Source organism: Tachypleus tridentatus, chromosome 9, assembly GCF_004210375.1.
Source record: "Tachypleus tridentatus isolate NWPU-2018 chromosome 9, ASM421037v1, whole genome shotgun sequence".
Taxonomy (NCBI): domain Eukaryota; kingdom Metazoa; phylum Arthropoda; class Merostomata; order Xiphosura; family Limulidae; genus Tachypleus; species Tachypleus tridentatus.
The window spans coordinates 10,312,999-10,329,293 of record NC_134833.1 but is presented as its reverse complement, the minus strand read 5'-3'; the positions used below and the strand labels follow the sequence as shown (position 1 = coordinate 10,329,293).

Below are 16,295 nucleotides of genomic sequence, written 5' to 3'. Positions count from 1 at the left end.
GATCTGATCACGTTGTGGATTCAGGTACCTTAAGGATAAACGTTACTGACGGATAGTATTTATATTTTTCAATTAAAACATTATTTATTTTTATTATACTGCCCAAGCATTATTTAGCCAATTTTCATTATAGTATCATGGCGCTGGTTTTAATTTTATTGTTATACCTGTATATTTTAATTTATTTAATATATCAATTTCAACCATTTTTGTAAATTTGCTTGTATGATGTAAATATATATATTGAAATTTAAAGTTAATATTTGAATGCATGAATAAAAGTTTTCTGTTTTGAAATTAATTTAAAAATAAGCTAATTACAGTTTACATTATTTTGTTGTCTCTATGCATTAAAACTTAAACAATTTATATTAATGTTACTTACACCTAGTGGAGTTAAGTAAAACGAGCATCTCTCTGTTGTGTTAAGGCAATGAAAGTGATTTGTACAAAATTTAGTTTAGGGAATGTAGGCTTAAATATGGTTATCGATTACATTTAAAAGGTAGTACGAATGCTTTTATAATCTAAAACTAAGGAAGTTGAAGATTTTGGTGTTTAACTATCATTAACGAAAATGCATTAATCAGGCTCAATCTTAATAATACCAGTTATTTTAAATGTAAACAATATTTTGTTCTGCACTACTAGTAGTAACGAATAATGTCTCTGTGTGTAGTAATGTTATTTCTAAAACTGATATATGATGGTTCTGACTTCTATACCTTATGATCGTATGAGGACTGTTATTTTCTGTGACAGTTGATTATTTAGGGCGTCACTAATTAAATGAATTTAGAGATGAGATTAAGAAGCGTCAAAACGCTCTTTTTTCAGTAAGACGTCAGTAACATCTGAGTGTAATAGCTTTGAGTTTTAAAACAATCTAATTTACTGAAAGTACAGAAATATTTAGTATAACTTATGGATATGATTATGAAGCTATCAGACCACTGTTCATTAATAATAGACATATCGTACTTATAAGTAAAAAATAATATTGTCAGGAATAAAGGCTAATGGTGATTATTGTGATATAGGAATTATATACACAATTTGTGTGGTCTGTTGTACCTATACTTCTGTTATTTTAGTTTAAAAAGTTGATCAATATGGCACATACCTTGTGCTCTTTTACTTGACAGTTTAATTTTAAACATGGTTTACTCTTAAATATGTCAAATATTATAATGTTTATTAGAAAAAATTGCTCATTTTACTGACTTATTTACTAAAAATAAGTGTTTTGATGCTGTGAGATTGGGATATGTACATCTGTATTGTATAAATCTTGCTGTTGAAAAATTTGTTTGAAATTTACCATTCATTACACAAACTCTGTATAAGAACTCATGGCACACCATCCAGATGTTGGCAAATTACTTGTATAATAATAACCAGTTTTATTTAATGTAAGCTGTTTAAATGGATTCCAGCATAAAATTAATTTTAGCTGGGGAAAAAAGGTAATTTGAAGCTAGCTGAATGTGTTATTTTGTATTGTAAGGCAATGAATCCCAAACTGTGGTTCATAAACCCTTTTGGGTTTTCTTGGAAAAAATTCTGTAATGGCAGAACCAAAGGTATTTGTGCATATCTATTACATTGATTAAATTATAACTTTAAGACTCCTCATGAAAATTGAAAAGGTGGGGAGTAATTTTTGCTGTTTTTAAAATTAAACTGCTAGTGTTATTTTTAAATTAGGATAAAGAACAAGTTTAGACTTAATCAAAGTGACATGATTTATGAAAGAGAAATCTTGGAAGTATTTGAGTTTTCATACCATATTGATAAATATTTTGTGATAAAGTGTTGTAAGGAAAATGTATAATTTTTAAGGTCACTGTTTTTATAATTTATGCTCAGGTAACAGAAAAAATCATGGGAAAATATTTATTTTCTTAAGGTAATTTATAAGATTTGGCGTTTTCATAAGAGGTGTTCACAGAATATTAGTTTAGTAACCACTGTTGTAAGGAATAGCGAAATAAATATTCTTGAAGTAATGGTGTAATAAATATTGAGATATACAATGTTTTATTACATGCTTAGACTTCTGAAGAGAGACCTATTTTGAGACCGTATGGTTTAAAGATTGCTTGAATGGGTAATGAAGTTTATTACAAACTTAATAACAAATGTATCACACTTCAAGGTTTCTTTCATCTTCAAACTTGTTATAAAGTTTTCTTTGTTACCCATTCAAGCTGTCTTTAAACTGTTGTTGTACTAAATTGATAGTTTTGTATTTCTTTCTGTTGGTGAGCAAACTTGTGTAAAATGTGCTTTACTGGCTTTGCAAAGAGAGATGAAATGGTTATTTTAACTTCATTCACGCATGTGGTCATTGGAGCTTGTGCTAAAGTGTAATTCATTAGTACATAGTTTGAGGCTTTTGTTACTTGCTGGCTAATGTTAAAATTAAGTAGTCTAAATTTATATTAAAAAGAGACCCAAAGTGTATGTTGGAAAGATTTTCATGTTGTAGTTTTGTTATACATCTGCTGGAATTTGTTGTGGGTGGCATAGTATGTGAATATTTATTAATACATTTAACTTTAAAATGTTTCAACTGCTCATCTATTGTTAATATTTTGTATATTGCATTCCATGTATTGGTAATGATTTGGTAGAGACTTGAGTTTTTTTATTTGGGTGGAAGAGAAACAACAGGTTTCAAGCTACTAACCTTTATTACTTTCAGATTTATAGTTTTAGTTGGAAACATTTCAAACTAGTGCCTGTTACAGCAAATTGTTGCTTTGTAAGTGTAATGAGAAACAATCATACTTGTTGAGAAAGTAAAAACTGGATTAGATCCAGTTGTATGTATTGTTGTGCTATGGTGGTTTATATTGTTTATCATTATGGGAGTTAAGAAACTAGTGCAATATTTTTATTGCATTGTAACACACACCTAAGACGTTTGCTTCTTCCAAAAACAATTTTACTTGTAATGTAGATTAAAAAACAAAATATAAACACTTTATCAATATATGTGCTGTTTACTGCCAGTGGTGTTCACATATTGCAGTGCATTGTGCATTTGTATTTTTTCACCTGTTACAATATTCAACATTAACCAAAACTTATGTACAGAACCTTAGCAATACATAGGAATAATTGCAGTATTTATTGGTTTCTTTTTGTGTGTGACTTTTATGTTATTAAGGATAACATAGTAAACAAATTCACAGACCTAAAAGCAATTTGGTGCACAGAACATTTAGAAAAATGTGTGTAATAAGCCAATTGAAATCCACATGGAACTTACTAGTAATATTATGGTTAAAAGGCTAATATGTAAGTAATATTTATTAATATGTGTAATTACTATTTTATGAGGTATGATTATTGGCTGGCTGTTTTTGCAGTAGGCCAGTATCAAATTGATGTAGCTAGCCAATACTTGGGAGTTGTTGATTTTCATATACTTAAGTGTATTTTCTACAATCTGTTTTACAGGTTTATAACATTAGTTGAAAGGAAATGAATTATCAGTTCTGTGAAATAGTAAATACAATACACTGTTGAATTAAAAATTACTTAGTTTGGATATTACAGTGTTAAAACTAAAGTGAAATTCAACTGGAGAGGCTAGTAGTTTTCTTAGCTCAGAGTTTGAAGTTTAAACCTTGTTTGTTGCTTAATTCATACTGAGCCAATGAAATATTAAAAACCTTGAGAACTGCATATCTTATTTGTATAGAAATGTGTACCATACTTCAGGTAGCAGTGTTTAGTTTGAAAACTTTCAAGCAGGCTAATGAGAAGTTAGTTGCCTAGAAATATTTAACAAAGAGCTGTGCATTGGTTACTAAAATAAGCCATTTTTAATATTTCTTTGGATGTGATACCTAAAGACACAACCTGTGTAGAGTTACAATTTATGAGAATGGAATTTCTTTTATACAACTGTAAATTTAAAATTTATTAGTGAAATGTGTTTGTGACTTTGGACAGAATATTCTAATGATTTTATATTTTTTTTCATTTCAGGATTTTTCGGTTGGGCATTTAGTTTTGAAACTGTGAAAAGAGTCTAGTCAGCAGCTAGTCAATTCACTCAGTGCCTTCCAGTTAGGTGAAGAACAAATTTATCAATATGCAGTATGACGTAAATACATCGAGGGTGGTAGCTATTATATTTTTTACCTTTTACACTACTGGTAAAATGTGTTTAGTACCGTTTTTATCATTGTCATTTCGACACCTGGGCTTTTCTTCAACTGAAACTGGCATCGTCCGTGGGATTGAATCATTTGTAGGAACATTTCTCGTAGCTACCTTAATTCACTGTGTAAAACTCAAATGCCAACGAATACCACTGATGACAAGTGCCTTATTTTTAGCAGTGCTTGCTTATTTATCACTGATGTTAGCACCATATTTGTTAACGAGTAAGTTTGACTTTAATAAAACTTCGAAAGTAGGGTATAACCATTCGCGTACTACTCTGCCAGAATCATCTAGTTCAGAAGAAAGCACTTTACAGTCATCCATTAACATGTTAACAGATTCAGCTGAGAATAACCATAGTTTACATTCTTTTAATATGTCTGTAGTTTCAAACCTTACAGGTTTTTCTGTACCTACTACATTATTCTTAAAGCCCATCTTGAATAAAAAGTACAAGTGAAGAAGTTGATTATGTTAATATTACACAGTTGCCTTTAAGTATAACCACCTATCCTCCACTGATAAACGATACTGAAACAGTTTACACTGTATTGCACATTGAATCAAATAGTACTGGTGAAAACCTTACAGTTTTGTTGTATGGTAATGAAAATGCTAATCAAACTTCTAATCATGAATTAATTGTACAACATCTAAACAATGATAGAAATAACTTTACAAAGATTTATCCAAATGGTTATCAAAAGACATTGAGTAAAAACCTACAGTTATTGTCTAATCATTATCGTTATAAAGGGTTTCCAGGAATACAAGGATTTTCAAAAGAAATTAAAAACCGGTTTAAAAGATATTTCTGGAGGTCACCTGGAGATGTGCAAGAGAATAAGTTGAAACTGGAAAACACCAGTTTATTCCAACTGCAAACAAAAACAGCAAGTGGACATAAAAAAGATGAAAATCTAGTTGTAAATTCTATTGAGAACAAAGAAATAATTGGTCGAGAGAAATTATCTTCAGAAAATATAACCAGAAACAAAAGATATTTGTCTCAAAATACTGGTAAGAGTAGGGTTAAAAATATTTTGTTATTTTGTTTTATTTTGGCTTCACTTTTATTAGGAAGTACAATGGTTAATACTGTAGACAGGCTAACAGATGATTCATGGTTTGAGTTTTTGGATGAAATAGATTATGTAGAAAAATATGGCGAGCCGTGTATGTATGTCTGTGTTTCTACAGTTGGTGCTACCACTGTCTTTATTCTTGGATTAATTACTGTCTATACTCTTGAAGATGTGATGTTTAACTTGAGTCACTTCTATGTTCATACGTGTGCTTTTGGATTTCTTTTTGCAGTTGCTCTTGGTGTATTGTTTTGGTTTCCAGTTCCTCAGACAAAGGGATCATTTATTCATGACAAATCCAAATCTCTTAAAAGTTTCAAAGTCATATTTAGAGATGTTCGGACAGTACTGACTATTATGACTGTTATATTTTGCGGTTTTTGGTTTGCTTGCTTTCGTGACTATCGCCTGTGGTACATGGAAGACCTTGGTGCCGATGGTTACATTTTATGTACAGCTGTTGCTGTGGGACTAGCTTCAGAAATCCCTGTTTATCTTCTTTATAAAAATATTATAAAGAAATTAACTGTAAATGGAAGTCTTTCTTTTACAATTCTAAGTTATAGCATGATGTTTTTCTTAATATCTTTTGTTCCTTCTCCATGGGGTATTGTATCTATGCATCTTTTGGAAGGAATATCAAATGCATTAATGTGGAGGGCAGTTTTTTCCTTTATTGACCATATTTCTAATCCAGGCATGGACCGACACGTAACTACTGTGTTTTATGCTTTGCACGGGTGTGTGGGACAAACAAGTGGGGCATTGTTTGGTGGTTTTTTGTACAACTATGTGGGTCCAGTTCGAATGTTCCAAGTTGGAGGAACTGGTGCTGTGATATGGAGCTTTTTGTTCTTTGTTTCTCAGCACTATCTTCCAACTCTTCAAAGACGCACTTATTCAAAGATACTGTTTGGAGAATTGAGAAATCAAAGGGAAGACAAAGGGTTTTATCGAGCCTTAACCTCTGACAGTGACGAGGAATTTTTGGATTCACGATAGTGGCTTACGTTTGTAAAACAAAAGGAACACTAACTGCCTGAATGAGACAGCAGTCTCTTAAAGTTTTAAAAACTAATCAAGATAAGTAATGTTCATATGTAGATATTTTATAATTAATATTTCATTAAATTAATTAATATTTAACAGGCTTGTTTTCAGCAAACGGTAGAATTTTTATTTCATCCATAAATTCAAACTTTTTCATGATCTTGGAAGTATCAAAGTATAGCAATGTTATTGAAGTGATGTATTTGAACATGTTTTTTCTAAATTTATTTGTTACATTTTTGGTTGACGTGGAAGTTCTATATATAAAAACAAAACTATTTTTCAATTACTTTTGTCAATAGATATTATCCATTTTATGTTTTTAATTTTTGTTTTGTGAAATAAAAATAACATGTAATTAGAGCAAACTACGTACTTCGAGAGAAACTTAAAACCAACCTGCCAGTCAGGTTGAAGACATGGATTATGATGAAACAACTAAACAGCAAGGTTCAATATTCAAATGCTACAATGTTTGGATAGAGTATAGAGAAAGACTCCATAGGTAATACATAGATGTTACATTTCTTTTCTCATACCATTGATATGCAAGGTATGTCAATTCTACTACTGTTGCTCAAACTCTGTGTCTTGTTAAGTGTACCATCACTCACGCTACTTCTGTCTGAAGTATTTCTGGTGAAAACTAGTATGTTTAAAATATGGATATGTCTGTGTGTTAATGTCACATGTATGGTATCAAATAAATATTTATTCATTGTTTTTATATGTAATAATTCTTCCTTTGATGTTGTATTATTAATTTTAATAGGTTTTGCTGTGTTGTTAAGAGTTATTTATGTATTCTGAAGAAACCTATGTGTGACCTTGGAGTAAAACAGTTAGCTGAGCTAATACATAATTATTAAAAAATATTTAGTCAGTTTTATTGAGATTTGGCACCCTTCTATAACAAGTTTTGTTTTTTGACTTGATAAAAGAGTCTAAACCAACATGCATGTTTTGTATTCAGAAGAGTTAACAGGATGTTAGATACATATTAATTCAATCTGAAATGACTTAATAATGAAGATTCCAGTGTTTGTATGTGATTTAGTATTGAAGTCTTCATCTTTGCTGGTTTGCTCAAGTGACTGATTTTATCTACTTTATAGGTCAAAATTGTTGACCACTAGAAACAGTGTACAGTTTTTTCCCTATTATTTTTAACCTGCTAACACAGTCTCAACTGTACAATAGAGCAGTTCTGATATACAGGACAGGTGTGTTTGGACCAAGGAATAAGGCATTTTTGTCAAACATCTTTTATTACATTACTATGATTAATTTTATAAATTTATTTTCATGATACGTATAGGTTGCAAAAGGTTTGAATTTCTTATGTATCATATCCAGATAAATGGGGTATTTTCACAAGGGATCATGTATATTTACATTTCCATGGCAATTCCTTCCTTGTTAAAGAATCAAATATAATAAACTTTATTTTCGTTGACCAAAAGTCAAATGACATTTGACCTTGTTATGATTTAGTTTGTGATTTTAACCATCAGAAATATATTTTCTTCAAATTTATATATTTAAATTGAACTGTTAATGTATTATACTGTTATATGTAGGGTCAGTTTTTTTCTGGAAATAAAAATACAATTCAGATTTCCAAAACTTCCAGTTTTATAAATTCCTGATATAAGCAAGTATTATATTATAAGCATTAGGGGTTTTCTTTCAGAACATTTTTTGTTTTGGTTGACTCGCATGGCCTGGGGGCATTTGAATGTTAAATGGACAGTGTATCTTGGAACGGCTGTTATGAGTATTAATACTTAGTAAGAAGAGAACATTGTTTGAACTTTCCTACGTCATCTTCAGATCAAAACATTGTTCTCTGCTTATCCATGAAAGTGTTAGTACCCATACCAGCCGTTCTGAGAAACATTTTTTATTTCAAGTGTTTCTTGTCATCAAGAAAGCAGAGATGCCAACCATTATGATTTAAGCCCAATCATTACGATTTTAGTGTATACATTACCACTTGTTGCAACTCCCAAATTATATATTATATAGGCCTATACAATAAAGTGATAAATTGTTCCTCCAGGGCTTAAAAGGGGTGAAAAGAAAATTTCTAGTGAGATACAAATAAATTTTGATAATAAATAAAAGACAGTCCAAATGGCTACTTGTGATAATCATGTTTGTGCTTGAAATAATAAATAAATATTTGTATCTCTGATGTCTTCTAATAGTTTGAGTGCGGTGCTTCTCCTACTGGAGATGTGAAGGAATCCACAGTTATGTCATCAGTGCTTGTCAGCCAATCAGCACTTGCATAGATGGGTATTTCTCATTTTCTAAGCAGCATAGAAACACCAATGTGATCGTTCACAAGATGGAAAAAAGAGGCCTCCTTCACCAGATTGTCTTGTTTGTGGCAAATCTAAAAGGACTGAAACTGTGAATCAAAAACTTAGGAAAGAGTATAGTGCAAAATATCCAGTCATTGCATCAAAGGTCAGTGACATTCATATGTTTTGTACAGTTTCTGTGGCACATGGCGGGATAAACGATTGTTCCAGACATAAAAAATCAACATCTCACCAACAAAAGGCTGAGGCAAAGACAAAAATGATGCAGATAACAACATTTATGAGTAAGAATTCAGAATATGAAACCATAAACCAGAATTGATGTTTACACAATTCGTCATTGTTCATAATTTACCCCTAGCTGTAGCCGATCATGCAGGACATCTATTCAGAAAAATGTTCCCAGACTGATATAGCAAAAAAATATGGCTGTGCTAGAACCAAAACTACAGCCATTGTACAAATGTTGGGTTGTGAAGATGACAAAATGATTTCAAGCATACTAACAGTGTTTACAGTTTAGCCACAGATGGATCCACAGACATGGATGACCCAAAACTGTATCCAGTGGTTGTACGATATCTGTAGGGCTCTGTCTACAATCATTATGCTCAGTCATTTGAAATAGTTGGCATCTCTGAGAAAGGCACAGTGTGTTTATAAACTCAATTGGGTTGTATTCCTTCTACAAGGTGATTTTTACAAGTATTTAAAAATTGTATAGCTTTTAACTATACCTGGTCTTTTCCACCAAAAATTATCTAGAAACAAGCTGTTAAGTTAAAAAATATGTAGTGGAATCCTGTAACCCTGTGGAAAGTCTGTAATAAAACATTAATTTTTAGTTTATATGTACATGTATATTATCTTTTATCCTGTGATTTTGTTTATTCATATTTTGCCCTATTACACCAGTGGTGTAAGCTGACAACAATTTCTCATTCAGCCACCTAGTGCTATTAACTGTCAACATGTTTCCTTTTTTAGCCCACCAATGCTGTTAGCTGCATTGTCTCCCTCTCACTATCTTCCAGGATTTTTAAATGTAGCCAGCTAGGCAATGATTGCTTAATCTAGTCTAAACCTTTACTGAAGACAAAAGAGCTGAAAATCTTTCAGCTGACATGGACTTTCTCCTTCATGAGCTGTCTAACAATATCTTGTGGCTCACATGTTCATCTCTGGAGAAATGCAGAACAGAGCAAACTCCAATGAATGCAAGTGCTACATTTACAAAGGTTGGTAGAGAAAACCTTACAATACAACTCAATAACAACTTTAATCATATTTTTACACTAATTATGCTATTTATTTAGTTTTATTTTGTAAAACAAAATCAGACATAATACATGACTTAAAAGTTTGACTTGGACATTGATAAAAATTGTTTTTGAAATACATGTATCAGTTTTGTATTTTTCCCAGTAAACATTAGGCCCTACTTATCTGCATTCTAATAAAACAAATATTAAAGTTTTCAAATGTTTATTATGTTTGCAGTACAGTGTTGAGGGATAGTTATAATCCAGACATTTTTACCAGTTTCATAGTGCATGATGGTGGTTCTTGGTGTATATTTGGTGTAAAAGGGCTATTGATTTGTTTTTATGGAGTTTCAGGAATATATCAGTTTTTATTAAGTCTCAACGTTCAGTTTTAGTTGAAGAAGATTGTGTAACGGTATGGCTATGTTTGCAAAATATAGATTAGGTATTGAATTTCACACTGTATGTCAGTTCTAGATTAGGTATTGAATTTCACACTGTATGTCAGTTCTAGATTAGGTATTGAATTTCACACTGTATGTCAGTTCTAGATTAGGTATTGAATTTCACACTGTATGTCAGTTCTAGATTAGGTATTGAATTTCACACTGTATGTCAGTTCTTATTTATCAAATTGAAACATATTTTGACAACTGGATGATGTACATCCTTTATCTTTGACATATTTTGTCAGTAAAGTGACATATGACTGTCATCACTTTGATAATTTGGTCCAGTAAATGGATTATTCCTGCATTATTCAACATTAGATAAGCAATTCAAATAGGCTAACCATTACTTGTGCTGTAAGATTATTCAAACATGACATTTATTGTTACTTTATGCCCCAAAATTACCACTACTGTAGAGCAAAGCTTTCAAAATTTTTAGTGCATACTAGAGGGACTTACACACTTTGAGAAAACGTTGGATTTTATATTTCACATATATGTATACAATTTATTTTAACCAACTTCTTGCTTTTGCAGCTTTATTAGGGTTAACATACAAATTTTCTAAACTTTATATCAAAATGGAGGTTTGTGGGTTTAATTTCCCATCATACCAAACGTAATTGCCCTTTCAGCCGTGGGGGCATTATAATGTGACAGTCAATCCCAATATTTGTTGGTAAGAACAGCCCAAGAGTTGGTGGTGGGTCGTGATGACTAGCTAGCCAAAATTAGGAATGGTTAGCAGAGATCCCTCTAGTCTTCAAAATTCAAAACTAATCAAAATGGAATAAAGTCTGTTTTATTTTTATATATCATTAAAAATGATTTAAATCTGGAACTTGTATTTTTTTTTTCTACTAGTAAAAACTAATTAATGTAGTATTATACAAGTTATTGATGTTTTATAGAACTGGCTTTATGAAGTGCACAGTTAGGTTTGCACAACAGAAAATGTGGGCAGATAAACACATTTCATATGGTACTAACACCAAGTTGCTTTTATGATAAGATTTATTAGCCAAAACATACCCACACTAAGCTGTGGATTTCAAAGTCCCCTTATGATACACAGAGACTTAATGTATCAAGTTAAACCTCTACTATCCCCAGTTACTCTTGTAGCTGCATCAAGGGGGTTCCTATCTGAAAAGGTGTAATATGAGGGTTGTGGGTTTTAATTGTTATCACATCAAACATGCCCTTTCAGCTGTGAGGGGGGTTATAAGTTACAATCAATCCCACTGTTTGTTGGTGAAAGGGTAGTGCAAGAGTTGGCAGTGGGTGGTGGTGACCAGCTGCCATCCCTCTAGTCTTATACTGCTAAATTAGAGACAGCCCTCTGTAACTTTGTGTGAAATTCAAAACAACAAATATCAGAAGAACCGTATTATGATACCTGCCTGTGATTCTAAAGCACGTGTGCCATGCTTCATCCCACTAGCTCATGACCCATTAATCTTGACCAGTTTTGGGGTTTTGTTTGACCTAAGAAGTTGTGAGAAAAAGTATGAACATGGGGTCCAGGAATATAAAAATCTATTACCAAATTTAGGCTCGGTGATTAAACATATAATCCTAAACACCGTCTCACCAAATCATGTCTTGGGGGATTTCTAGTTGCATTTTTATTTATAGATCTACAGACTTTTATATGCCTGTTGAAGAAATTACACTTTCTTCCAATGGTTATAGCTATATGTAATACATCATTAAGCCTAGTAAAGAATGTTTGCAAATGTATTACATAAAGTCGTTAACAACTTGAAATGTATTTGTACAATGCTTATGATGAAAAATAACTGATTTTTAAGCATCATATAGAAGAATAGAATAAAACTTACAGGATGAACTGAACCATGCAAGTCTCCCCTGAAAACTAACTGAACTCTGTTGGAAGAGAAATTGTTAAAATGTTAATATCTTGATATGTTTTTCTTCTCTGAAGACAGTAGACTGAATACTATAGACAACAATGTGAAGAGTAAGACTTCAATAATAATTCAGCACATTTATTAGGGTAAAAACAAGCAATGACATATAATACTCCATCATACAGAGTTGAATACATCTTTTAAAATTTGTAGTGCATATTGAAGGGATTTACACATTTTGCTAAATGTTAAGTAAAAACTGCATTTTCACTCCAGGAAATATATTCATTGATATATTTATCTGGAGTGTAGAAGTCGTTTTTTTCTTAAACTTTTATCAGGATGAATATACGTCTGTTTTTGGAATTACATCGATAACATAAATCTTGAGTAGTTATTCTAATTTAAAGTAAATGATTTTTTAATATACCTGTTAAGTAACAGCAGCCTTAAACACCGCGTTGAAATATTGCATTAGGCTTAATAAACAACGACAAAATACATACAGTTTAAAAGATCGAAATGCTGAACATTAAACAATATGAATTGTATATTCGAAAACTATTTCAGTGGCATTTAAAAAGTAAGTACATGAAATAAATAAGTACGTTTAATAAAAACAATAATCATTAATAAATTTATAAAAAGTATACTAACGAATGGAAACTTTTAACCAGTTGAGGCACAGAAAAATCACAAGCGAATTTCAAAGTAGTTTTCATAATATAAACATATTTAAATACAGTTTCCCCAACCCGTACCCCTCGTGTACGTACACACATTAACACATCTTTCATAAAATAATACAATATGAATAAATTAAATACAACATTTAGTAACTCAGACTGTCAAACGAAACACTTTTCATTGAAACTAGCAAATTGAAGAATTTTTTACAAGTTTAAAAACACATGTTCAATAGCCGAGTTGTGCCAAAAAATAAAAAACAAAAAATAAATATTAATAATTTTATTTACACAATAAATATGCAACGTTTGCGTATGGTAGTAAACTTTATATACTTAGATTTAACTTATTTTCAGTGCTTTAAGTGCTCGTGCAAACACTGGAACCATGTAGTCGTATACAGTTATTAAAGAAATTCCTAACCAGAGTCCAATGTAGCCTCCCAGAACTCCAAACAGCTCTATGCCCTAAAAATTACATGAATGAACTGAGAATTTTTTTCTTTTTTCTCACGTAACTTATTTTTTTACTGTTAACCGTATTACAGATGTAAAACTTTTAAGACAAAATGTTTTTATTTAATTGAATTCAATATATTTATGTATTTCGTACAAAAACGTTTTATAATGTAAAATACATAAGTTCACGTTGAATAATAAAACGCGATAATCAACTAGAAACTGAGACATTGCATCAGACAAATTAAGATAGAGAATACTAAACAATAATACATATACCTCAAGGTAGATTGTATCGAGTACGTTTATATACTTTGTGCAAAACGAAACACTTATTAGCTAAAGCATATGGACTGAGACTGATTTGTTTGAATTAATCGAAATTCTCTTTGATTGACCTACTTGATGCTGAGTATTGGCCAAAATTACAATGAATTGATGTATTTTCATATTTCATATTACAAATTGGTATTAAAGTAAAACTAGTGTGACATTTAGCTAAACAGCTAATAACACTTTCTGTAAAAAAAAGTATAAAACATTAGAAATATGAATAAAATCAGACTACAGTGTAAGAACTTTACAAAATATCCTTTTTGTCTTCAGTTATGATGCAAGGAGAGTAGGCCATATCAGATATTCAATATTATATTTATTTCACCACCAATCTGTAAAATTATGTCAAAACTATTTCATATCCTATTATAATTTCGTCAAAAAAATGTTTACGTAATTATATAAATTGGGCTAGTATAAAGTTATAATAATAATGACACAAAATAAAAATAATATTTTACAAACCTCAATTTTGGGGCGGTGAGAATACGTGGTTTCGATCATTCGTGGGTACCAAACTCTCAGGCGTAATAAGCTCTCTCTTTCAAAATAAATAATTAAAAAAATAATAAAAAATCATGTGTTAAACATCGAGATTTAATTTTTTAATAATGTGATTCGTAACATTAGTAAAAGGTCATGTGAAGGTGAACGCAATTATTACGATTTGTTTTTTATTAAAAATTAAATTTTATTAATTATTAAAATTATTACAGAAGTTGGCTATTCATTTGTACCCCTTTAACAAAATATAAAATAAAAATAGAGCGCTACGCATTATTGGACAGTTGTGCATAGTGTGATTAGCAAAACTAGAGGTTTGTATATTAATAGATCAATTTAATACCGGAATTGTTGCCAGCTGTACAGTACTTTTCTAATATTTTAATTTAGATCTTCACTAGAGGGAGCTAATAATGATATAACCGTCTGTTATTATTCTGGAAATGTTAAATAAGAGTGAGGCAAAAATACTAAGACAAGTAAATTACTATTCAACGATTTGAAAAACAAAACAAAAAGTGACTTTATGAGTTCAGTGCTGTCAGTTACTTAGTGAAGTGTAAGACAAATTTTTCAATGTTAGAAGTGAAAGTATTTACGTCTAATTTGCTATCTAGTTGCTCGGTGAGTTGGACCAATCGATAAGATTTTCGCGGAAATGTTATAAGTACTTTACCCTGAAATGTTGCTTTTGTAGTTAGGCCTACACAAAAAAGTTTATGAAATTAGACCTAAAAATAAATGTGGCTGTGAAAAAATGTTAGTGAATAAACTAATTACAGTTAAATGGACTGGATTTGGCATTTCTTTTTACCAAATAGTTAAGAGAGAAACCAACCCGACATACCAGAAGGATTATTAATAATGTCAGTAGAACTGCCACTCTCCTTAACTGTTTAACTATTAAGAAAAAATAAATAAATATCAACATACCAAAGCTTTATCGTAACGAAATCTTAACGCTGTGGCAAAACAGTTAAAAAGTAAGCTTGGAATAACTTTAAAAATGTACTGCGTTAGAGTACTGGTTTCCTTGTAATTTTTTTTCAAACCACTAACTATATTTATACATTTGAATGTGTACGTTATTTATACCTTTTGTTTTAATTCAAAGAAAATTGTTCGCGCCCGCGTTAAAAATGGGGCGTATAATGTGACGGTCAATCTATTCGTTGGTAAAGAGTAGCCAAGTTGGCGGTGGGTGGTGATGACTAGCTGCCTTCCCTCTAGTCTTACACTGCTAAATTAGGGACGGCTAGCACAGATATCCCTCGAGTAGCTTTGTGCGAAATTTCCAAACAAACAAAACAAATCAAAGAAAATTAAATGGTGCAAGCGGGTCATTCAGAAAGCCAATAAACTCGGCAGTTTCTTATTCTTTGAAAAAAAATTACCCAATCAGATCACCATCGTGTATTTCTACGTAATACACGGCTAATACATATAACAGGAATAATTTAAGACACTCTACCATAATATGATCTAGCAATAGAAGATGGCGGAACATATATCGACCGAATTATTCAGGTTGTTTGAGACGAATACGTTGTAGACTCGGATAATAGAAACTATTTTAAAAAGAAATATATTTTAGTTGAATTTCTATTGTGTCAAAAATTGTGATGCATTACATTGTGGCCTTATAAGTAAATAGCCATTGACAACTAGATTAGTTTTTTTCTTCTTTCAAATTGTAATTTCAGCGAAAGAAAAAAGAACATGAATGACGTTACGTCAAACTCTGTAAACATCGAAGTTTTTCGTTTTGATTCATCACTCAAGAACTATTGTTGTATCGCAGTTACGTCTCATAATAGTTTAAGTGTTTCTACAGCTGGACAACATTTTCCTAGAAACTTCGGTCCGGTGACTTAAAAGTTTTCAAATGGTCAAGACTAAATAAAGGCTTGAAGGGGCTTGATTATGATAGATAAAAAAAGGTCGATAGAAGACATACCAAACTGTCCCAATTCATAAGTAAAGTTACCACTTACCTAGCTTGACTAGTATTTTCAAAGTAAATATTTTCATAATCTTCATAATCCTGTAAATATATATATATATATATGTAT

General features: G+C 31.1%; 2 protein-coding genes across 3 annotated transcripts in view; one reads left to right on the top strand and one right to left on the bottom strand.

Annotated features, from left to right (window-relative positions):
• The first annotated feature begins 380 nt into the window (after positions 1-380).
• On the top strand, positions 381-9,498 carry LOC143224741 (major facilitator superfamily domain-containing protein 6-like protein B). 2 transcript variants are annotated; one of them, XR_013013426.1, is made up of 3 exons: positions 381-505; positions 4,003-5,202; positions 8,528-9,498. XR_013013426.1 is itself a non-coding variant. In XM_076453005.1 (2 exons), exon 2 carries the CDS (start codon positions 5,271-5,273, stop codon positions 6,267-6,269), a length of 999 nt encoding a protein of 332 aa, XP_076309120.1. In that variant the 5' UTR covers positions 381-505; positions 4,003-5,270; the 3' UTR covers positions 6,270-7,943. The 2 variants fall into 2 exon arrangements, 1 of the variants encoding a protein (XP_076309120.1); XM_076453005.1 differs by lacking the exon at positions 8,528-9,498 and having other exon boundaries at positions 4,003-7,943.
• Positions 9,499-12,371: 2,873 nt separating this feature from the next.
• Positions 12,372-16,295, bottom strand: part of LOC143227023 (epithelial sodium channel subunit beta-like) — a 42,755-nt gene continuing 38,831 nt past the window's right edge. Inside the window, exons 10-12 of the mRNA XM_076458567.1 lie at positions 16,218-16,267; positions 14,185-14,260; positions 12,372-13,392 (exon numbers count right to left, since the gene is read on the bottom strand). Coding sequence (XP_076314682.1) covers positions 13,267-13,392; positions 14,185-14,260; positions 16,218-16,267 — 252 coding nt within the window. The 3' untranslated portion in view covers positions 12,372-13,266. The remainder of the gene's footprint in view (positions 13,393-14,184; positions 14,261-16,217; positions 16,268-16,295) is intronic.

What these genes read in the sequence shown, in the direction of transcription:
- LOC143224741 (XM_076453005.1), top strand. Translation starts at nt 5,271, where the DNA reads ATGGTTAATACTGTAGACAGGCTAACAGATGATTCATGGTTTGAGTTT.